Consider the following 22,635-nt stretch of genomic DNA (forward strand, 5'->3'; position numbering starts at 1 on the left):
GCTTTCATTGCACGTACACAAACGACGTTTCTATAGAAACAACTGAAGCAGTATTTCTCTTGCTTCCTTACCAAAATCTGGCAGAACATGTACCCGATCTGTCCATCATCTTCCCTTTCTGTTTCGGTCTCCCTTAAAGCACACTTACTCTTTCATCTTTTGCATGCTTGGGTTAGGAGAGCCAGGTGCCTGCATAGCTGAGAAGTAGGATCCTGCCACCCAAAGATGTTACTGTCTCTTTCCCTGCTGACTATAAATAGTCACTAGACTCGTAACTTCCGTGTATCTGTGCTGAGTGTCCCAAGTTAGGAAGTATGGAGTTGCCTCAGTACAGCTGGTACCAGCTTCCATTTTAAGCAGATGAAAAATTACAGATGCCACCAGGAGCTGGACGTGGGCCCTCGCATTCAAAGTACTCATCTCGGGGTGTATCCTGCCTATCAGCACAACGACTAACATGGAAGGAACTACATTCTCTGTGCCCTCTGCAGTTTTACCAGTTCATGCAAGATTTAGAATTTTTCTTGAAGCCTTATATAAAGGTCATATCTACTCCCCAAGCCTCCAACTTAGGTTGGTCTCTACTTATTTAGAATTTGGTAGCAAAAACTAAACATTCAGAATGAAGACCCTTAATATTCAAACAGTTCAGAAGCAGCCAGCTCTGGGATATCCTGGCACCCGACTTGGGACTTCTGGAAATACCATGGCATGTTCTTATCCTTGCACGAGAGTCCTTCCAGGGAAATAGAGCTGCTTACAGAGGAATGAGCTGGCCAGAGGGGAAGTGTAACGGACAACATACTCTTTTTCTGTACTTTATTTTGTTCTACAAATACAGTACAAAAATAGATTTTTTTCTGAACATAATTAAACGCAAGCCATTTTCTTGCATTTCAATCTTTCCTCTGTGACCATGTCCACTAATGACTAGACTGTAGTCTCCTCTATTTTTAAAGAGAGAGTGTCAGTGTAATTTAATTATAAAAATACTGCAAAAAGACAGATCAGCATTTCTATTACAAAACTGCAGGAAAAGCTTGTATAGATTTAACATTCCTCTCTTAACAGTTTTTACATGCGTAGGTACTGGGTAACATTTACAAGAGCTCTCTGGTTTCACTGAATTTTGTTTCTGACGATGACACTCAGCCAGTTTTACATGCTTTGCTCCAGAACATATCCACACGGTCTTGATAAAACAAAACTGAAACAAGTATGTATATATTCAAACTAATTAAGAAGACATATTTAACCTTAAGTTTGAAATGAGGACAGGGCTTCTCCCTTCTAATGCACAACATTTCTGAAAGTAAAGGAAGATTGTAGGCTGAAAAGCCAAAACTGAGTTTTCAAAAAAGGCAGGTATTCTTTAGACAGTAAATTTTCAGATTCCTCCAAATCTTGATTGCATGCTTTTTTTGCACCTTAGAGGAAGTATTTCCCCTTCTGCGATGATAAGACAGTAAGACCAGAACTCTACCTCACCACTGATGTGGATAAGGTATGAATCAAAGAGGGCGTTAGTAGTCTTTTGGCCAGCTCACCACAGATGGTTAAATAGCAGCTGCATGCTTTAGTTCTGAGCAAGCAGGAAAAAACGGAAAGGAGAAAAATGGTAAAAGACGGTGCTAATGAAAGGAATGCCTCAGAAAACAGAATTATGAGCGCTGAGTGACACAGAAGAGAGCAAAAAACCCCAACAGCACAAAGTGATCTTCTCAGAAGGTACAACTGTACATCTGCTTCTCCTAAGTCCAAGGATAAAATGATGAACCCTAATTACCTGTGATAGCAAAAGAAACTCTTGATACTGAATTAGGGTGGTCCCTGATAGCTCAGAAACAAGTGCACAGGAAGACTAAGTCCTTAACTGGCAAAGGATACTTCTATGACTCTTCTTGCATCTGGAAATGGCAAAGAAATGCTTGTCCTGATCACAGTTTCTCAAAAGGGAACAACTGTGCTGCTTCTCCTTTCTTTTCTCGCTTGCTCTTTCTGGTTGTCTTCTCTTCTTTTTTCTCGAACTGGCGATTTTGGGGCCAACAAATAGCTGCATTCTCTACTGCAGTCTCTGAACTTGGACCTCCTTCTTCATCAGAAGAGAATCCTGCTCCTTTCTCTGTCTCAGGTGCTGACAGCTCAGTCTGGAAAAAACAGGTGTGAAAACCAGAAAGTTGCTCTAGGAATCACTCGTAACTACCCCTTTCTAAAAGGGCTTGTCTTCGATCACAGCGACACTTAATGACATTACAGAAGTTGGCTGCTCTGGTTTGGGCTTCTCACCCAAAGCAGTGTGTTTCTACTCCTGGCTATCAAGCACTCTTTCAACACAAGAAAAATACGTTTGGCTGCGGAAGAATAAAAATAAACCTGCTTTAAAAAGATCATGCTTTTCACCTTTCTCAATGGGGAAAAGATTAAGAACTGAAACATCTGACTTCGTAACAAAAAGCAGCCCCTCTCATCCTGTTAGCTACTTGCTGGCTTGGAGGCATAAATCTAGGAAGGTGGTATGTCAAAACAGAAAATAACACCAAAAAAATGATGCTACGGGAAACTAATCTCTTGTTAAATAATAATGAATCTTTCAGGGACATGACCACATTCAATTTCTGGTGTAGTTTTTTTTACTAGTTGCTAGTCACATGCTAACAACAGGAAAGAAAAAGATTTTTGACCAACTACACTCTGGGAGTTCTACATTCTACAGCTGGAAATAGGACACATTGGAAAGACTGGGAAAAAACTCACTCAGTAGAGAAATATCATCCTGAAAAGAAATCACTAATAGAAATGCAGAATACCTTGATGGAGTAGCGTTGCTTCAGTCTCTCTCTGATGAGAAGTCCTTTAGTCAGCAGCTTCCAGTTCCCCAGAGCTCTTTTCTCACGCTTCTGTGGGGGATTGTTATTGAAAAGAGGAAAATTTACTATTGTTAATTTCAATGTATTTATGCCCACAGAAAATGGAAGTTTGAAGATTTTAAACTGGCATTAAAAAGAAACACACCAACTTAAATGTGTCACATTAACAGATTATAGGCCGGTAGGATTCTTAAGAGTAAAATGTATTGGTGTCCAATTATCTGCTAAATACATGAATTACTGTCACTTTCTAATGTGCACCCTGACTCTGTAAATTACACCAGAACCACCTCCAAAACTTTAATCTCGTATATGTGTTCCTCATTTTTGTTTCCCAGCACCCATGGAAAACTATTCCAGAGTATGCACTATTTCAGATATTGCTACACACTTGTATTGCATCCCACTGCAGTCTGGACAGCAAGCTCAAAATGGGGCATTTGGGGGACACAACTAGCTGCTCACTGCCACAGAGCTCTGCGTCTGTTGCTTACACAGACAACTCTTGTTTGACCGTCCACAGTTTAAATGAAATTTACTTAATAGATGTAACAATTATGAAGCTGCAAAAATAATTCTCACCTCCTTCTCCTTCTTTTCTATTTCTGCTTGCTTGTTCTCCCAGGCAGCAATGAGGACCTCTTTATACTCCTCACAGACAACGTAGCCATCGGTACTAGGAAGGAGAACACAATCCTCTGTCAGCTACTAGAAGAAAAAAGAAAGGAAGCAAATGCCTGCTGACCCAGCTAAACCAAAAGCAAGCTACTGAACAATGACAGAACCATCTGTCTGTCTCATAGGATCTAAGCATGTAACTTGTCACCTATCATCCCCACACAAGTGCAGACTCTGAAAGCATACAAAGTCACTTCTGTATGCCAGGGCCACTGACTCCACTGCCACTACTAGCACAGAAGAGAAGGGCATATGCTCCTTAACACAGGGTATACAGATTCTGCAGGACATCAAAATCTATCAGCGGCAACAAAGCAGCTTTACATACACTGGGTGCGAGTAGCCACCGTGAAAATCAAATCCAGTGATGGCTTGAGCACAGTCAATGTCCAACTTCCGCGCCAATCTGTTCAAGTTTGGGAGTCTCAGCTGCACACAGCCAATGGGTAACATGGATGGCAGGAAGAGATAAACATTTCCATATTCATTCCGAGGAACCTGTTATTGCAAAATTAAAGAGAAATGGTGACACTCCTGCTCTCTGGAGAGAGGTGAAAATCCCTGCTGCAACTCAGGGACTCTCCCTTCCTTCTGACCTCCTACATTCCACTCTAGTATGCGATTAATATTCACATGACAGGGCACAAGCCTAGATTTTAGCTCCATGGTTATCTCCTAGTTATGTTCTCTGCCCAGGCCTTGTTACCCAGGCTGTAATGCAGAGAATTAGCAAAACAAACATGGGGTAGACAAATTGGATCAATGAAATGATAAAGTTAGCAGTCTGCACTGCTAGCACTCATTACTTGTACTCAGGAAAGAAAGGCCTCAGTGAAGTTTTGACCATTTCCTCCTGAGTACAGTTACCTCAGAAGTCTTAATCTTGAATCCAGACGTTATTGACTGATCTCACCTCCGAAACATGCAACTTCTGGAAAAATAAAGCCCACAGCTCCATACAAACATTTCCTTTAACACCAGCCCTCCGCCTTCCTAGCTACCTTTCCATCCACTGCTACAGGTGGCTGATACTCCTCTGTCTGCCAGCGACCAAACAGTGCCAGGTCCTCTTTATCCTGGCTTGCAGGCTCTGCAAGGCGTGCCTTCCTCGCCTGGTTGGAAAATCCTTTCACCATCTGTGCAAATACAATGACCAAGCCTGTAACACCATAACAAGAAGCTGCCAGTGATTTCAGACTTTCCTAGGACATCAAAGGAGAAGGCTCTGGGACAGAAGAAATGTCTGTTTCCCAGCTTCAGTATCGATTGCTTATAAATGATAACCCATGGCACCTGTATGTAATGGGGAGCCAGATCCTGCAGTTCATATAAAACACTAGGATGCCTTTAAAGAAGATGGAAAGGGTGCAGTTCTGCGAGATACCCTTGGGGTGGGAAGAAGAGATAGCTGAGCTTTGGGTAGTATATAGGAACTATAGGCACAGTAGGTGGACAGATTCGCAATGCAGCTACCACAAACCATGGAAGCAAGTGAGAAATCTGCATCTGCTGACAGAGAAGGCAAAACCCCTAAGAGAACTGAGCTTGAACTTTAGAGGGCAGATATGTTGCACAGGAGGAATTCAAACCCTCTTACCTTGTAAGGCACTTCTCCGATCCTCACCACTCGAGCTTGCTTCAGCCAAGTGTCCTTGGAGTGCAGTGTGTGTACGCAGTCTCTAAAAAGGCCAGAAGGAAGCACCATAAGAGTTCTGAATTCTCCCCATAAGAGACTTCCAAACTGTTATTCACATGTTAGGAATTGTAAAAAAGCTGTATCTAAGTGATATGCAAATGCTGTCTAAGGAGCTAAATGCCTCACCCTGTCTATGCATTTGGCCTGAGACTACTGCTGATTACCATCGTGGTCTTCACGCAAATTAGCTCTTAAATTTGTTACAAAGATCACAGTCACACATGACAACATGCGCACCACTCACCTGGAGTAGACGGCCTCTCCCCTGCAGTACCCTAGGACAGCAGCTGACTCAGGGTAGATCGCCTGATATTTCAAGAGGTGCCTCTTCAGTGCATAAAGTGGGTGGTTTTTGTACTCTCCAATTGCTGTTGGTAGAGGCTGATCTTGAAGCTTAACTTGAAACTGTAGGAATTATACAAAGAAGAGTGATTTCACAACTCTCTTGCACCACCCTTTGTAATAAAGTAAGAATGATTATAGTATGGATAAGAGGAAAAAAACACCAGAAACTTAATCAGATGAACCAACAGACCAAAGCGTTCTTGTTGCAAATAGGTACTTAGATGTGTACCCAGTTCTACGTACTTTAAAGACTCTCTCCGAGAAGGGTAATGCTAAACTGTACAGAAACCACATTAGTAAGTTTCCATCATGGGCTGTCTGGTACTTTTGCTACCCACATTTCTCTGAACAGCCTCCAATTTGGTATTATTTTAATCTATTGTTGTATGTTCCCTTTAAAACATGCTCAATCTGACCATTTCAAGCTCAAATACAAACTTCCTTCCTCATGGAAAGATTCCTAATGATTTTTGCCTGAATGAGAATCCAAGGACTGGACTCCTAGCACTAAATGTCCTGAATAACTTATTGCCATTTACCTCATTTTCCTCCTTCTTGTCTCTTTCCACATAGGGACTTTTATATGGCTGCAGCGTGTCTTCCCACCACTCAGGGTCCACACGACTCTTCCTTGTTGCGGTCATCCACACTGGGTCATATCTTTGCGTCACATCCCTGACACTCCCATCATTGTCAAATCCCACAATATAGAAAAGCGGCTTTGTGGCGTATGTGAAGCACAGCTGGGGCTGGCCAACATTGCCATGAACACAGTCTACACACACCCACTTGTCCTCATGTTCAAGGAAAACCTCCAGCCACTGGTCTGTGCCCATCACTTTCCTTACCTCCTGCTGTCCATCATCCTCATCACTAGAAATTATTTTGTTTCTCTTCCTCTGTGCATGAGGCAAGGCTGCAGCCGTACTTTTTGCTGGCCTAGGCTCAGCTCCATATGAATTTTTTGATAGCCTTGGTTCTGAAGTCTCAGTTTTGGGCCTTTTTATAGCCGTTACCTTTGACTTCTGGGAGCCCAGTGAGCTCCTCCGCCTTTTAGAGACAGTTTCAAAATCCTCATCAGAGAGATCACTCTCCTCCTTTGACACCTCGAAGTCCGAAACACTGCCCTCATCACTTCCACTCTCTTCTTTGTAACACACTTTGGAGGCCACTTGTCTCCGACGATCATTCTTGGGCCTGACTGGCACATCTTTTTCCACTAAAATGCTCTCTTCATTACTAGATTCCTTCTGTTCCTGGCTGCCTGTAGTCAACTTTGACTTGGGTGTCCTTTTGGTCTGAGCAGTTTTGCGTTTATTTGCCTCCTTGTTGCCGCCTTCGCTCTCTGAGGATTTTTCATCCTGTTTGGCTTTTCTGCAGGGGCATTTTTTTGCCACAGCTTTGGGTGTTGTGGCAGAGCTCTCCTGCCCCTCAGAGGTACTGCTGAGAGACTGCCTCTTGGACAAGCTTTTTCCCTGCAAGAAAGAGGCTAGGTCACTTTTACTACCATGGCTAAGAATATATTAAAAAAAAAGACTGAAATCAGCATGAGGTGCATGCAGACCAAAGGTTGGCCACCATGGTAAATCTGCATGTCTTAGGGACTTGAAAACTTCAGGCAAATGGCTGAAGGGAGGTATACTCAAGAAGTATGTGTTTGCTGTCTAAGTTTTAAGGAAATTTAAAACCACTGAAGCCTAAGAAGTCTTTGCTGAAACACATAAAATGGGTGGTTTTTTTAAAGGAGAAACAAAAAAATTAACAGTGTCTTCTGTACTATAGACAGAACATTGTCATCACCCTGGTTCACGCAGTAAGCAATTCACTTCAAGCTTCAACAGCCAGAAAGATTTTTCAATCCTACTCTCTAAATCAGTGACCTATTCCATATTCCACACCTAACAAAATCTACCTTTGCTCCTGTCTCCTTGAGAGGAATAGGCTGAAAAGACAGCACAAGGCGACACAGCAGCTGCAACGCTCGCAGAATAATTAAAAATATCTGCAAAAGAAAAAATAAAGCATGTTTAACCTTTTTTCAAGGTATACAAAAAAATCTCTTCAAGCTTTTACAGTCTGGGTTCTGTCACAAATAATTTTCATTCCTACCTTTTACTCAGTGCTGTACACACTGACACAGATGTGTAGGTAGCCCAGCTGCTACAGTACTAAAGCACCGCACAGTCTCCTCTGGCTCTTATTTATGTTACTGCTGTGACAGGGGTACTGCTGTTAACTCACAGATGAGGAACCAATTCTTAAAGAGGCTAAATGAACCATCTTGCTGGAGCAGACACAGTAATTCACCCAAATCCCATCTACCCTATCAGTCTCTCATTCTTGAGGAAAACTGAGTAAGATGACTCTAAATCCTGCCTCCCAAAGGTGGCCACAGCCAGCTACATACCACCAGCTGAAACCAGCAGAAACACCAACCATCTCTGAAGAGAATGTCATTACAGTCACAACTGAGTGGCTAACAGCTGTCACCTGGCAACTGCCTTTCTGCATGGGACAACTGAAGCTGCCTAAGCAAGGCTTGCTTTGTCTTTTCCTCCTGTCCCAGGAAGTGACATCTCTGCATTTCCATAGCAAATTTGCAAAGCCACCACAACTCCTTCCTGCTTTGCAGCAGAGAAGCTGCAACATCCCACTTTATCAGAAACAGGGCAGAGCTGCAAGGCACGCACCTGCAAAGCAGCAGCTTGTTTCTGCTCTTTCAAATGTCCCCTGTCAATATGATCTCCTGTGTTTCACCCTCCCTTGGTTGTTTTACCAAAATCTCCACGTGACTTGAAGCAACTGACTCCACTTCTTCCCTTAATCCAATTCCACCACAAAATGACTGTAGAGTTCAAGTCCTTTTGAAGCCTTGGCCTCAGGCTGCTCTAAATCAAAGCTCAATTCCTTTGGCCTTCAATGGTGACTCATAGTAACAAACTACCAACCTTCTAACTCCAAGATACGTGAAGAGTCTCTCTGGCTGCAAGTAAGCCCAAGAATTTCCTCACTCAAATCAGTATTTCAGAAGAAACCTATTAAGCTGGTTTTCTTTGATCTACACTGCTAAAGCAATATAAAGAAGCCAACGCATGCTTAGGAACAAGAAGATCTATACACTATCTATAAAGCCATCCACAGCAGAACACAGAGCACACAGTGACACCAACCAGAACTAGAGGCTCTAGTTAGGCACAGTTCAAATTGAATAATTTAATCACAGAAGGACTCCAGATAAAAATACAACAACAAAAAAAAGCCACAGAATCACCTAAGTCACCAATTTGTTTTCTTCAAATCCATCCCTCAACCACCACTTTGTGTATGACCTGGCAGCACTACAGCACTGATCTAGCACCCAAACTCAGCAACCAGCCCTGCACTTCCCAGTCACTTACATGAACCAACTCTTCATCATTTCGTGCAGCATAGATGGCAAAGCGCCTCTCCAAGGTCGACTGAAGAGGCTCTCCTTTTTCAACAGAAAGCTCATCATTGACAGTGAAGGTGCCAACAAACCTGAAATAGGAGACACCTACTTATTGTCTAGTGTTTGTGACTGTATTCTTAAAGTTCATAGTTCATCCTTTCCTTCTGTAAAAAGGACAGACTCTCACCCTTGTATTTAAAATCAGAAAAATCACTGAAAACTGGTAATTACATTTACCCCTCTCCCTGAACCCTGGCTCTACATTCTATGCGACAGCTTGATGAGGAGACAGAGTTTTACCATTTCACCAAGTTGGAAAGGTAGAGGAGGTCCACTTGGCCTGCAGGCACTTTTGTGAAGTGGGTGGGAATGATGGATAGACCAATGGCATGAAGATCTGGCTGGCTGCAGATCCTGTTCCTGTAGAAACCATTTGCTAATAAACACAACAGGTGAACCTGAGAGAAAAAAGTTTCTACAGTGAGTTCACAAGGGATTTTCTCTGCTGTAACTATTGTCCATGGTATAGAGGCGGAAGGCTTTACTGCTCCTTTTAACGGAGACAGGCAACAATGAAGCCTCCCAAGCATACACAAGGTGGACACCGGGCTGTCTTCAGATCACCATCAGAAGACAGTAAAGCCTTGAAGCGTCCCCTGCTCTACATGACTGACAGTTTAACCCCAACAGTATGAGCAGACACACACTCAATGCAGAAATACACACCCTGCTCACATCTGCTTTGATTTAGAATTTTATTAATGCAGGCACTGATGTTTCTGAATTACAGTTTAGCAGAAGTCTGATGAGCACTTGTCAGGACTACAGCCTTTTTATTTTTTCACTTCTAGCCAGGGCCCCAAATTATGTGATCAAAATTAGTTTCTTCTTCATTATGAATCACTTCAGACATATTTATGCTCAGTTTTTTTCTCTGCCAGGTTTCTCTGTGACCAATACCTTATGTGTGTCCTCACGAACCTCCTTGCAGAAACGTTTCATCATTCTCCGAAGATACATCTCAAACTCGGCTTTCCTTTTTTCTCTGCATAAGATTACAAAAAGAAATGGATGTTGTGGGTTTTCTATGGACTTGCCCTTCTAGATTCCTGAATTGGATCAGTTCACAAAGAGAATCCATCCCAGAGAATCTTCTGTGCACACTTAACAAAAGTTTAGTCACTGGCTATGTGAATAGGCATACAGGCTGCTTATGACTACTAAACTGTGAACTCCACATACCTGACTACTGAGATCTTGGGTATATTCAGATGGCCTAAATTCCACCTAACTTTATGTGCCTACAGTTTCCTACCAGACAGCTTTGGACAGCTCCATACTAAGCTTGCAATTCACTGTCTGAATTGTTTGACTTTTTGGTTACCATTAGCATTCCATTCAGATTCCTGGAAAATGGTTTTCTCTTCATTGATGAAGTCTTTGAACTGAAAGGCTACAGATATTCTGGTTGCTTTGTTATGAAGGGCTGGCCTGGGACAGTGCCCATCCTGCAGCAGCACAAGATTATCATCAAGCCTCCAGCCGCCACACAGAGAAGGCCTTCCTTGGTATAATGCTCCCAGCTGCCAAGGACATTCATTTCACCCTCCTATTCACACCTCAGGTATGGGCACACAGAGGCTTCCACCTGAGCTGTTAAGATATTTACAGTACAACAGTGCCATTCACCCACAGCTCTCCCTGAAAAGAGCTACTACTGTCCCTGGTTTGGAAATGTAGATATTAAAGCACAAAGAAGTTACATGCTTGATTTTCAAGGAAGCTGAAAAATCTCCATTCCCACCAACTTCCACTGAAGATTTTTGGTAAAATTGTCACTGTGTAAACTGTTCTCCATCCCATGACCTCACATCATTCCAATTCAACAGTCTGCACAGAGTAGGGATTTCCACCCAGAACGGAGCAAATCAGTGACAGTCAAGACAGCGTATTTTTAACTTCATCCTTTAATGGCCCTCCACTGCCTTCCCTGGTCTTACCTCCTCTCTCTTTTCTTCACCTGCTCTGGGGTTTCAATCTCTATCTCGACAGGATTACTTGGCAGCACTGCTGCTGGAAGAACAGCAGCTTCTTCTAATTTATCTGTGGCAGGTTCCTGGAGTTCTGGAAAAATAAAATACTACTAAATGATAAGTAAATATGGAATAGAGGCCCCGGGGAGGTCCGACAATAGGATAAGAACCTACCTATTCCTTCTCAAGTGTTCAAACAACCTACAAACAGAACATTCCCAATAATACCAGCTCCTGGATCTTCCATAACACTCTGTGTGCTCAGTTATTTCAGATAACTGTGGGATGCCAGTCACCTGCTGTTGAGGAATCAGCTCAGCACAGTCTAATAGCAAGTGACTGCCACAGGCAAACTCAATCAGGAGAAAGGTGAATGAAGGAGATGTGACTTGAAGGGTACTTGTAGAGTAGCAAAGAAAAAAAAATGGAACTCTTCACTTTAGAAGGCATAAATCCATAAATCCAGCAAAATACGAAGATTATGATCATCACAATTCTTACCACAGTTTGTTGATGGCCACCTAATCGAATGGCTCAGTTGATTTCATCTCCACTCTCCTTTACTAGGAAGTTGCAGTTTTCAATCTTCAAACCTACTCATTCTTAGCTGCTCAATATCAGACAACACAAACACCTGAGAAAGTGCTTTGTGCGTGATAGCATAATTTTAACATAAGCCAACAAATAGTCAAATTCAAAGCACTACCATCAGGTCAGTAGTTCTCTGCATTTTTTCTACTTTGGAACCATTGTAAAAGCATTGTGAGATATGAGCATTTAAAGATACAGATAGTGCACATGGAGCATATTTTAGGTATACAGAGTATATACATTTACCTGAATCCAAATGAGAAATGGTTCAAAAATCAAAGTACGAAAAAAAAATTGTGTATAAGAATATCTTAAAATGAATAAACATGCAATTGTTACCTTCCACGTCCTCCCATTCATCTTCACTTTCATCATCATCATCGTCAGTATCATCTTCATCCATCTCTTTTTTAACAGGAGATTCTCTCTTCAACTTTATCTCCTTCCGAGGGTGCTTCAGTGAGTCACTGTTAAAATTATTAAAATGGGTTTAGCATCAGGAAGTACAGGTGCTTGTTTATTTAAAAAAATAGAGAAAGAACACACTAAAAATAGCGAAATAAATCAAGCATGACCTCTGCATCAGTAACAACAGGTTGAGTATTTGACAATTAAACCACAGATACCTGCTCCATAAAGCAAACCGTCTTTGCCATAAATAACCATGGGCTCAATAGAGCAACACTTTTTCAGTGCAAACGTAGGTCCTGGTTCTGCAAGGATGTTCAGGAAGGAAGATGCCTGAACCTATAAAAGGCCCCATCCTTTCGAACAGCTTGTACAAATCTGTCCTTGGAGAAATGGTTTGCTGAATCATTTGTTCTTACTGAACCTTCAAAGTGTACTGAAATTGGAACTGTTTCTGTTTCACTACACTAATACCCAAGGCTCTGGCTGGCCAGTGAAATGAGACCAATCAGTTTAATTTATTTTTATTAATTCATTTTCTATAGCAATTTCCATGGGCAGACCATGCTGATATTATACTCGGAATCCAAAATACACCAGAGAATGATATGTTTAAAGATTTCGGCTCATCATTTTAAACCCAAATGTCAGGCCAACATTTCTATTCATGCTGCATTCCATAAAGCCTCCTTAGTCCCATGTAAAAACTATAACAAATGAAGTAAAATTTTATATTTAAATCACTGAATTTGAAAAGGCTCACATACTTGCTTCCCATATACACTACCTTCCTCAGGACTGATTCTGTAATGAATAAGACGGTATTTCTGTCCAGCTGTGTGACACAAATGTACTGAATTGGACTGATAGCCTAAAACAAACTGCTCACATTCACACATGCAGCACTGGGCCCTAAACAAATAACATGTAACCACAGAGAGTTCCTATAGACTTGAATGATAGTAAGTAAACTTACCTGAAAGTTTCCTCTTTGTTACGATTACCTTTATTTTTAGTAATTTTTTTGTTTTCTTTTATTAGTGATTTTGCCCCTTTTTGTTTTGAAGACTTATTTGCTGAGTTGGAAACTCCAGTATGACAGTCTTCTTCCTTCTTCCTAGCCAGAGCTTTTGAGTTGTTCTTCTTTATACTGGGCTTTTCCTCTTCAAAATCATCTGCATGGGACAGAAGAAAGGAAGATATGTTAAAGGATTAAGTCTTACCATGGCAATCAGAAACAGTATGTCCACGGACTACATTAGAGCCAGCTACAGAAGAAAGTGAGCACTCACAATGACAAGCATGTTATTGTTTCTGAACTGAAATGTAATAATTGAATTGGGTAAGAATTGAACAAGACCTGTTTAAGGAAAATACTCATAATAATGTAATGCACAAGAAGTATATAAAGATTCCTATAGTCGTACCAATGGGGTCAGTTGAAAAACAAGCATCGTACTTGTCACTCACGAGAAATTATTATTTTGTGAAGCTGCTGTGGAGAACTTTCTCCAGGGCACCTCCTGGGCCACGGACCCGCATGTCACGGCCGCCTCCGGCCGCCGCTGCAGCGGGGGGGTGTCCGCAGCCCCGCCACGGCTGAGGCGAGACAAACCCTCGCCGGGTCCCTCAGTGCCCGATTTTCAGCCTTTGTCAGGTCTTCCAGACAGCGTGTGGGCCCCGCCGGACATTTCGTACACGGATTTAACCCGCCGATTTCTGTGCGAATCGCCCCGCCCGCTGGCACTGCGGCGGACAGCTACCCACGCCTCCAGCCCGAGGTAACGGCCCCTTCCTCAGGGCGGCTGCCGAGGCCCAGCGCTGCGCTGCGAGCGAGCTGACACTCGCCGCGCCCTCATCCCCCGAAACGCCAGAGCCCGGGAGGGGCCCCAAGCCCCGGCGATGGCGCAGCTCCGGCCCGGCGCGGCATGGCACGGCCTCCCGCCCGCCACTCACCCTCCTCCTCCTCCTCCTCCTCCTTCGGCTCCGGCTCGTCCCGCGGCGCCCCCAGCCCCCCGGAGCGCCTCTTGCTGGCAGCCGCCGGCCGGGGCGATGCTTTGCGCTTCCTGGCCATGGCGCTCCCGCGGGAGTGGCCCGGCTGCGGCCCCCGCCGCGGCCCCCGCCGCTGCCCCCGCCGTGCCGCCACCGCCCCCCGGCCCGCCCCCGTCGCAGGGGAAGGGGAAGGGCCATAAAGTCTCGCGGGAGAGCGCGGGAGGCGGTTTAAAAGATGGCGGATGAGGTGGACCAGGTGAGCGGCTCCCTGCTTCCCTCGGGGCGGGAGGCAGCGGCGAGGCCTTCCCCGTCTGCGGCTGGGCCCGCGCTCCCGGCGCCTCCCGCCGCCTCCCGCCTTCCCTCCGCGGGCCTGGGGGGGCCTCCGCGGCGGGAGGGGCGTAAGATGGAGGCAGGCTTTGGGCGTGCCTCCCGGCAGAGCCCCTCGCGTGGGCAGCCTTCGTGAGGCGCAGCCCCCCGGGGGGAGCGCTCGCTGTGTGCGGTGGAGTTGCCACACGGCGCCCTCGGGCCTGGCGCTGCCGGGAGTGCGGACAGGGCTCGCTTCAGGCCCGTTTCCCCCAGGAACCGCCGGAGGCGGGAAACGGAGGAAAGCAACTGAGGAAAATACCCTTGGCTCTGCCTCACTGGCAGAGAAATAGGTAGAGCGCTGCGGGATACGCATAAAAATGTTGACGCATTTTAGCTGTGATCCTGAAAGTATGCCCTTACCGCAAAAAGGAGACCTCAGCCCGGTGTGCGTTCGGGTTTCCAACCTGCTTTGAGGCCCGACGTGACTGCTGTGGTGTTGAGCTAGGCCTGGAGGAGAGGCGTGTGTTTGGGGCAGGAGGGGCAGCGAGTTACCCAGCTGACTGAGGGGTGCTGGCAAAAATGGCAGCGTGTGTTTGGATTTTCTAACTCCTGCCATGTGATGGCACAGGTGTGGTGCTGGTCCGTAAGCTGGCTGGTTCATGCAGATTAGGCTTTCTGCTGCAGTATGGACAATGGTTGCTGGTAAGGGATATAGTTTATACAACAATATGCATGAGGCATGATTTGCTGCAAACTAAACTGAAGACCTTTAACTCATTTTGCTCAGGCTGGCAAATATCTGTAGAGTGGTAATATCAGCTGCACTCAGGTTCAATGGGATGTGGAGGAATGATTGAATATTTGAATCTATGTTCTTACCTGTTTGTTTTCTGTGTCTCACAAACACTGAGGAATGGAAAATTTCCCAGGCTTCTTCTGTACAAATAACTTTTAAAATTTTATTTTTAGCAACAAACAACAAATACTGTAGAGGAGCCCCTTGATCTCATCAGACTCAGTCTAGATGAGCGAATCTATGTCAAAATGAGGAATGACAGAGAGCTTAGAGGCAGACTACATGTAAGTAAAACTTTCAGAACACTACCGTGCTTGTTCAGCTAAGCATTGGGCAGCCTTTTTTATGTGCAACAGTCTGGTACACATAGGCTCCATCCCTGGAAACATTCATGGTCAGGTTGGATGGGGCTCTGAGCAACCTGATCTAGTTGAAGATGTCCATGCTCATTGCAGGGGGCTTGCACTAGATGACCTTTAAAGGTCCCCTCCAACCCAAATGATTCTATGATTCTTCCATTTATTGTTTAAAAAAAATTAGTTTAAAAGTGCAAGTGACTGTATCTCATGGTTAAAAGTGCAAAAGCGGTTAGAGAAAGTAGGTTAAAGTCATCTTAGTAACAAGGGCTGAACCCTTTCTCTTATCAAAAGTGTAATGTGATTGGTGGCAAAATCTAATTTGTGCAGCACTTGTCTGCTATTAAATGCTTCTCTAGAGATTCAAGAGATGTATTTTGTTTTTCTTGTCTCCTGAATGATACCAAGCAATTCATTCCACTGCTTTTGGCTTCTGTTTCTGTGTCTGTAAAATAAGCAGTAATGCTGTAGGCCTCTTCTTGTGAAGTACCCTGAGGTCTCTTTAAGACTGAATTAAGAGTGAGATTATCATTGTCAAACAAGTATCTCTTAAGGCACACTCTATGAGGGTATGATGGGATATGTACTCAGCTGGATTCTCTGCAAATCTCGTTTGTCTAAGTGCTTTCTTCTGGGAGTGATATGTCTCTCAATGAGACAGATTTTTGCTTTTATTAAGTCAGTCATCCTTCCTGAGTAGTGTACTATGTTGGGGAAGAGATCCAGCTGCCCCATGTGTTAACTGGGCCTCAAGTCCTTTGGGAACACAAAGATGAGGAGAAATTCATGAGACACATGTAGTTTGCAATATGCTTTTGTAAGGTGTTTGGAACATGTGCCTATTTTAAGTTTTTGTAGCATTGTATGACTTACAGCTTTCATATAATTTAAGTTGGCTACAGGCAATCAATTCCAGGAGGCTGGACTGGCGGCAGAGACTGTGCAGCTGGTTTAATGTTAATGAAGTGTGTCTGTCTCTGACTTCTTGCATGTGTGCTCACTGAGAGCTTCAGAGCTATTTCCTGGAAGAGCGTTTCAGTGAATATAAATGTATTCCCCTTTTTTTAATGCTGCAGAGTACTCATTTGTTGACATTTATGTTTGAAATTGTAACTGATAATACTTTGTTTTGACATAGTGGCATATTTTGGTCAAAAATCAGGCTGAATTAATGTCTGAAAGTCTTGCTATAATTCTCATTTTAATGAGATTGCGTTTGAATTTTGGAAGAAATAATAAACTAACTTCATTCCTACAGGCATATGATCAGCACTTAAATATGATTTTGGGTGATGTGGAAGAAACTGTAACTACAATAGAGATTGATGAAGAAACCTATGAAGAGATTTATAAAGTAAGGACTTGAGCGTATTTATCCCCATAGAAAACTTCTTTAAAACTAAACTATGTTACATTGTTAAAGTAGTTTATTGCACACTGCTTATTGAACCAAGATCTAAAAGAAGTTTTGGGCGAATTGTTAAAAAGTACAAAGGATATGCAAAGATATGGTGTTAGTTGTTTTGATCTCTTCAGCATGCCACAACATTGTATGTTTGAGATTATATTTGTTGCAGTTGTTTCTGGTGTTTTGTTATGATTGAATTTGGTCATATGCTTAGCAGATACATTTTGTAAACTATGCTTTTGTAAATGTAAACTTTTCTTTCCTTCTTCATAGTCTACCAAAAGGAATATTCCGATGCTCTTTGTCAGAGGTGACGGCGTTGTGCTTGTAGCTCCCCCATTGAGGGTTGGTTGAAGCAACAAAGGATTTAACCTTGTGGGAAAGTTTCAGGCTTTTGGACAATGGTTCGTGTTTCGATCATGTGTCTCAAAATTCTGTACATGTTTTTTATAGGATGTTTTTCTGTTCTTTTGGGAAGGGGAGGGAAGGGGAACCAGTTTGTCTTGCAGAAAGTACATGTAGTCAATTGAAGCAGTGTACACCCAACCTGATTTTCTCAGAATTAATGTAACTGCTGTAAATTGGCTGTCTTGTCACATCAGTAAAAGAATCCTTCATTTTTTCAATCTTGGCAATAGCACTGTCTTAATTTTTTGTTTTAAATAAATTTGGTTTATCTTTCAGATTTGACTTGTCCTGTTTTTATGTTGAAGACATTATTCTTACGTTCTTCTATAGAGCTAGTGCTATGTTAAGTTGTAGTATGTAGCCTCATTTTCTGAGAAAATAGTAACTTCTCTGTGTGTTGTGATAATTTCTGTCCTTACTAATACCTGAGTCTTGCAGATTGATGTTTGGGGGGGCAATACTACATGAATCTACCATGCTATAATTTATGGCTTTTCTGTGTTCAAATTCTTGATGCGTATCATTGTAGCAGGGAAATAGCGTATATATGAATCTTCCACTTGAGATATGTAAAGAAGATGGGCTTCTTTACAATGTTTTCAGATGTTTTTATTGTGGCTTTGTTAACAGAGCTATGGTTTGCAAGGCCATAAGTAGAGATTGACGTTGTTGCCTCGCAAGCTGTTGAGTTGCCTGCTGGATGCATTCACTTCCCACTGTCTGGAGCCTGTTACAGTTCTTTGATACATTAAATTCTCCTGAATGCTTAAGACGTTCATTAGTTATCTGCAGTGAAGGTGCACTAGAACCCTGAACAAAGCTCTTTTTCACTTTCTCAGGCACACCCTGTTTGCAATTTATTCTCCTTATTGTATGAAAAAAAAACCCAACCCACTTATGAAATGTTCTCGTAAGTGTGTTTGAAAGGCATATGAGAGATGTAGGACTACACTGGGACATTTCCTACAGAGCTTGACTTGTGACTTAGTAAACTTAATTTATCTAGGTTCTTAGGCATGCTCTGTAAGGTTAGCAAAAGCAGCTTGCTTTGGCACTTCTTCCTACAGTTAAAATCTTCATAGCTTATGTCCATAGCTTGTGACAGCGGTGAGGAATGCAAGGTCTGCCTTGGTAAGCTCTGAGGCAGATTCTTCTTAAAGGAATACTAACTTTTGGCAGTAAAGTATATACACTCAGAAGATGAATGTATATTTTAACAAGGCCTGTCGTGACAGGACAAGGAATAATGGATTTAAACGAAAGAAGAATAGATTTAGACTAGACATAAGAAAGAAATTTTTTACAATGAGGGTGGTCAAGCATGGAACAGGTTGCCCAGAGAGGTGGCATCCCATGCAGGCCCCATCCCTGGCAACATTCCAGGTCAGGTTGGATGGGGCTCTGAGCACCCTGATCTGGTTAAAGCTGTCCCTGCTCACTGCAGGGGGGTTGGGCTAGATGACCTCTAAAGGTCCCTTCCAACCCAAAGCATTCTATGATTCTATATACTTCATGCTCTTTGAAAGAAGGAAAGCAGGGACTGATAAAAATCTGCTCTGGCTTCTAGGTGGCATCTGTACTCTGTTGTTCTCATGCAATGTCCTCTAGCTTTGGGATAGATTTAAAGAATAGGAGTGATAGCTGAAGCTGAAACAGTCATCTGTTGGCTGTACTAACCCTTTGTCAAGATTCCCATTCCTGATGTGTTTGAAAGAATTTATTGTTTTTCCTCAAATAATTTCTCAAGATTCCTGAAACGCCTTTTCATATTGTCTTATGTTTTTAGCCTGCCAGAATTTTTAATATTACTCAACTTCATGAAAGTTGCCTTTTTATTTCTAGTAGCTTTTTATAGATAGCAGTAGCCTTTCTAGTGGATTTGGACTGCATCTTTTTGGTGTGGGTGGCAGAGTAATGTCTCAATTTAGTCTCTTTAAAGAATTTCTGTTCTGCCTGCAAATATTTGACTCTCAGCAGCTCTTTTTTAACAGGATTTTTATTATGTAATTCCCTTTCAGAAGTGCTGGTATAGTTGGACCTCTGGTGTCTTACTGTTTTTGTGAGAGTGTCAGCTACCTGTGAAACTTCTGTATGGACTCATTGTAAAATTGATTTTTGACTCTATAACTCATGTAGGACGCTAGATGGTGCTGCGTTTCCTCAAATTCAAGCTTGGTTAGCTTTGCCCGACTGATGTATGTAGCCTGTGTCAACAAGCCCTGTAGTTGTTCAATTAGTCATTTGTTTTTAATTAGGATGGCACTTGCTGACAGTTTTAAATCAGCTCTGCTGCTCACCCATAAGTAAAGATCAAAATATGTTTTGATGTTTATGTAGGCACAGACCAAGCCCCCAAAAGAGTTAAAGTAAAACAGTATGTGTGCCTTGCATTGTCAGATTTTAAAATGCATGAACTCCAGACCAGCAGTTTTGCTAATAGCATTAGCTGAAGAATTATGCTGTATAGAATAAATTGTGGTTAACCACTTTGGTGCTAAGCACTGCTTGGAGAAGAACAGCACATTGTTGTGTGTGGTATACAAGGCTGCTTCTGCACCCACTGATTCAAGTGCTAGTTGTATGGCTGTCCAGTAACTTCACTGGAGAACCTCACTGCAGTTAAAATTCAGGGGGAACAGCCTGCACTTATGAATGTATGTACATTAAACTCCTGAAGTGACAAATATTTCAGTTTATTTCAAGTCACCAAAGCTGCTGTATTTTTGAACCCACAGAAACAGATTTTGATCCAGTCTACATATTTGAACAAGATAGAATTTTGTTCTAGGTCATGTAGGGTTTGGGGGGGGACATGGGGGGTTTTTAAGTGGAACAGAGATTACATTATGTATTTCATTCCTGTTCCACAGCACAGGACAAGCCCAGGATTTGGATAATAGGTTATAGTAAGACTTGAGCAATGTTAGCAGTGATAGACTGCTGCAGGGACTCGGCATTGGAAAAGCGGAACAGTATTGATCATGTTGGGAGTTCTGCAACAGCACTGTCTCCTCTTGGTGTTTCTGTTCTTGTTCTGTAGGCATTGGGAATCTATAGTTTGAAATATTTAAGAGGAGGCTTGTAAGCCCTTAGAATTCTTAGTAGAACTATAGCACTGGGAAGGGAGCTGATTCAGTGCAAGATGACAAACGTTGTGCATTGTTTTTTTGTACTGATGATGACACATACAGAAAATCCCATTAGACTTATTAAGGTTTAAGGCATTCATGCCAAGATCATTGATGGGCTGAATACAACATTTCTGAGGGTGTAGGACTCCCATATTTCTAAACAGGAAGCTGCTTTCATATACTAAACAAAAAGAATGGGAAAGAAAAATAGAAAGTTCTACAGAAAATTGAAGCACAGTGTCCAAGCCAGCCTTTTTTGGGGGGGGGAAAGAATGGGTGGAAGGAAGAGAATAGATGATGTGGGTTGGAGCGGAAAACAAGAACCACTGACGGAAAAAGATGTAGTCAGAAACCCTGTTTATGAGTGAATTTTTTCATTGTTACCCAAATTAGTTTGAATGGAAGAGAGGCCCACTCCCAAATTTTGGAAACTTAGGCCAAAAAGCCTATTCAGTTTTACAATGGTATTTGATCGGTTTATGATGTGACTGCCTGCAACAGCAAGGGACTAGGCGTGCTGACTGTCTGTGTGGGTGGACAAAGTATTGCAGAAAACACTGCATAAGCCTTTGGAAGAGATGGGTAATGACTGATCATGAAGGGGGGGTTTAGCAATGTTTTCTTCTCTATGGTACATGGTAAACATGGAGATTGTCCTTACTCAAGGTGCATATGGCAATCTTCAGAAGATATCAGAATATTCCAATGTAAGCATGCTTTGTGAATTAGAAGGATGTTATTTGATCCAGAGTATGTACAGTGTTCCTTAGTCTTATGCATTTTTGTATTCTGAAAGTAAGGGATAGCACAAACCTTAAATGGAAAAGATAAATTTTCTTATTTGTGAAGGTAATAAAGTATTCATGTGGCAACATAAAATAGTTCTTGAAAACTGGTATAGTTCCAGAAATTTTAGTAAGCCTAATCTGTGTCATATATTTAGATCATAAAAAATCTTTAATACCTCAGGTAATTGATGGGGTTCTAGTTTCTCTTTGGTCTTAATGATGAAAATGGCTCTAGGTGTTTAGAACCATTTTTTTTTAATTTGTTGCCTGATAAAGACCTATGCTTTATCCATCTGTGCTGGCCAAACACTCTTTGATCACATTCTATTGGTTCCTGTCACCTGAAGCCCATGTCAGTACACAGTTGCTCTCTGCAGTAGATGATCTAGCATTTTGCCCAGCCTGTTTCTGGGTGATTTGAACAAAGAACTTTCACCAGTGCCTTTAAACTGTGTGACAAGTGGAAGCACCAATTCCGTAAACTGTTGTGATAGTGGATCTATTCTAGCCTCTAAAGGAGACCTTAGTGCTGCAGGCACCTTAGTCCTGTTCTTTTCTCACAGCACTCAGCTGTTGCACAGAAAGTTTATCATCTTTGTTCGTAAGGAGGCTGCAAAAATCTTTGCTAGAAACAACACAGTTTATTAAGTGACTCAGTCTGATCACTACCTGATAGAACTCACAGTTGTGGCTCTTCTGCTGCAGTAAATTTTCATTTGCTCTTCTTGAATCTGCTAAACTGTTGGACAGTAAAATCTCTAGTTCTATGTAAATCATTGCATCAAATGTATATGTTGCTAGAGCCTGTCACTTAATGCTAATCCGGGTGAAATGCTGTGTAAAATTTGGACCGAGGAAGTCACATAGTCCCTTCCCCAATCTGTTCTATGGAAATCACAAAGACCTTTCATGAAAGCAAACTTTTTCCTTTTAAAAAGAAGAAAAGTATGCTGCTCTAAATTTAAGTATGTAAAGTATTGAGTATAAAGCCTATGGTGGTTGTAATTGAATGCATTACTGAATTATTCCAGAGCCTTCACATTTCAGTAGCAGGGAAAAAATTTGAAACAAGTAAATGGTGCTCCAAATCTTGATTTCTTTAAATAACCTCTGCAACAGATGAGTGTAACTTTGTCACTCATCCTTAGCATATAATTGCTCTGATTAAGTTGGCTTTTTATGCTGTAAAGGTGACGCAGGCTAGGTAGATGTAATTACCTTTTTTGCAGCAGGTAACTGTTACTAGTTCATCCTGTGCTGTAGGTGGTGTGGTAAAGCAGTGTGTTGTAATTTGTTCTGTACTACCTATATTTAGTACTTTTTAGTAAAACAGTTGCTTCCCCTGACTGCCCAGATGTTGCATTCCAGTGGTTAACAGAAGTCTGAGGAAGAAATGAGATAT

At 42.4% G+C, this 22,635-nt stretch overlaps 2 protein-coding genes across 4 annotated transcripts; one reads left to right on the forward strand and one right to left on the reverse strand.

The window, feature by feature from the left end:
* Positions 1-807: 807 nt before the first annotated feature.
* XPC (XPC complex subunit, DNA damage recognition and repair factor) lies at positions 808-14,814 on the reverse strand. 3 transcript variants are annotated; one of them, XM_075714500.1, is made up of 16 exons: positions 14,767-14,814; positions 13,025-13,223; positions 11,980-12,107; positions 11,017-11,140; positions 9,977-10,061; positions 9,317-9,474; positions 8,985-9,105; positions 7,499-7,588; positions 6,126-7,061; positions 5,486-5,646; positions 5,143-5,224; positions 4,547-4,681; positions 3,874-4,043; positions 3,450-3,543; positions 2,808-2,897; positions 808-2,147 (listed from the first exon to the last, which is right to left on the reverse strand). In XM_075714500.1, exons 3-16 carry the CDS (start codon positions 12,041-12,043, stop codon positions 1,938-1,940), a joined length of 2,520 nt encoding a protein of 839 aa, XP_075570615.1. In that variant the 5' UTR covers positions 12,044-12,107; positions 13,025-13,223; positions 14,767-14,814; the 3' UTR covers positions 808-1,937. The 3 variants fall into 3 exon arrangements, with proteins under 3 accessions (XP_075570615.1, XP_075570614.1, XP_075570616.1); XM_075714499.1 differs by lacking the exons at positions 11,017-11,140; positions 13,025-13,223; positions 14,767-14,814 and having other exon boundaries at positions 11,980-12,034; XM_075714501.1 differs by lacking the exons at positions 808-2,147; positions 2,808-2,897; positions 13,025-13,223; positions 14,767-14,814 and having other exon boundaries at positions 3,508-3,575; positions 11,980-12,077.
* LSM3 (LSM3 homolog, U6 small nuclear RNA and mRNA degradation associated) lies at positions 14,259-17,471 on the forward strand. The gene is made up of 4 exons (XM_075714504.1): positions 14,259-14,296; positions 15,316-15,426; positions 16,757-16,852; positions 17,180-17,471. The coding sequence occupies exons 1-4, from the start codon at positions 14,276-14,278 to the stop codon at positions 17,258-17,260; spliced, it is 309 nt and encodes a 102-aa protein (XP_075570619.1). The 5' UTR covers positions 14,259-14,275; the 3' UTR covers positions 17,261-17,471.
* The last annotated feature ends 5,164 nt before the right edge of the window (positions 17,472-22,635 follow it).

Source organism: Pelecanus crispus, chromosome 7 (assembly GCF_030463565.1).
Source record: "Pelecanus crispus isolate bPelCri1 chromosome 7, bPelCri1.pri, whole genome shotgun sequence".
Lineage (NCBI taxonomy): Eukaryota > Metazoa > Chordata > Aves > Pelecaniformes > Pelecanidae > Pelecanus > Pelecanus crispus.

Excerpts from the sequence above, each read along its gene's own strand:
- XPC (XM_075714500.1), bottom strand. The coding sequence starts at position 12,043 with ATGGATGAAGATGATACTGACGATGATGATGATGAAAGTGAAGATGAA. Across the intron at positions 9,106-9,316 it reads CTTTCCAACTTGGTGAAATG|GTTTGTTGGCACCTTCACTG; the intron begins GTAAAACTCTGT and ends CTCCTATTTCAG. Across the intron at positions 7,589-8,984 it reads ATGATGAAGAGTTGGTTCAT|ATATTTTTAATTATTCTGCG; the intron begins GTAAGTGACTGG and ends TTTCTTTTGCAG.
- LSM3 (XM_075714504.1), top strand. The coding sequence starts at position 14,276 with ATGGCGGATGAGGTGGACCAG. Across the intron at positions 14,297-15,315 it reads TGGCGGATGAGGTGGACCAG|CAACAAACAACAAATACTGT; the intron begins GTGAGCGGCTCC and ends TTTTATTTTTAG. Across the intron at positions 16,853-17,179 it reads CCTATGAAGAGATTTATAAA|TCTACCAAAAGGAATATTCC; the intron begins GTAAGGACTTGA and ends CCTTCTTCATAG.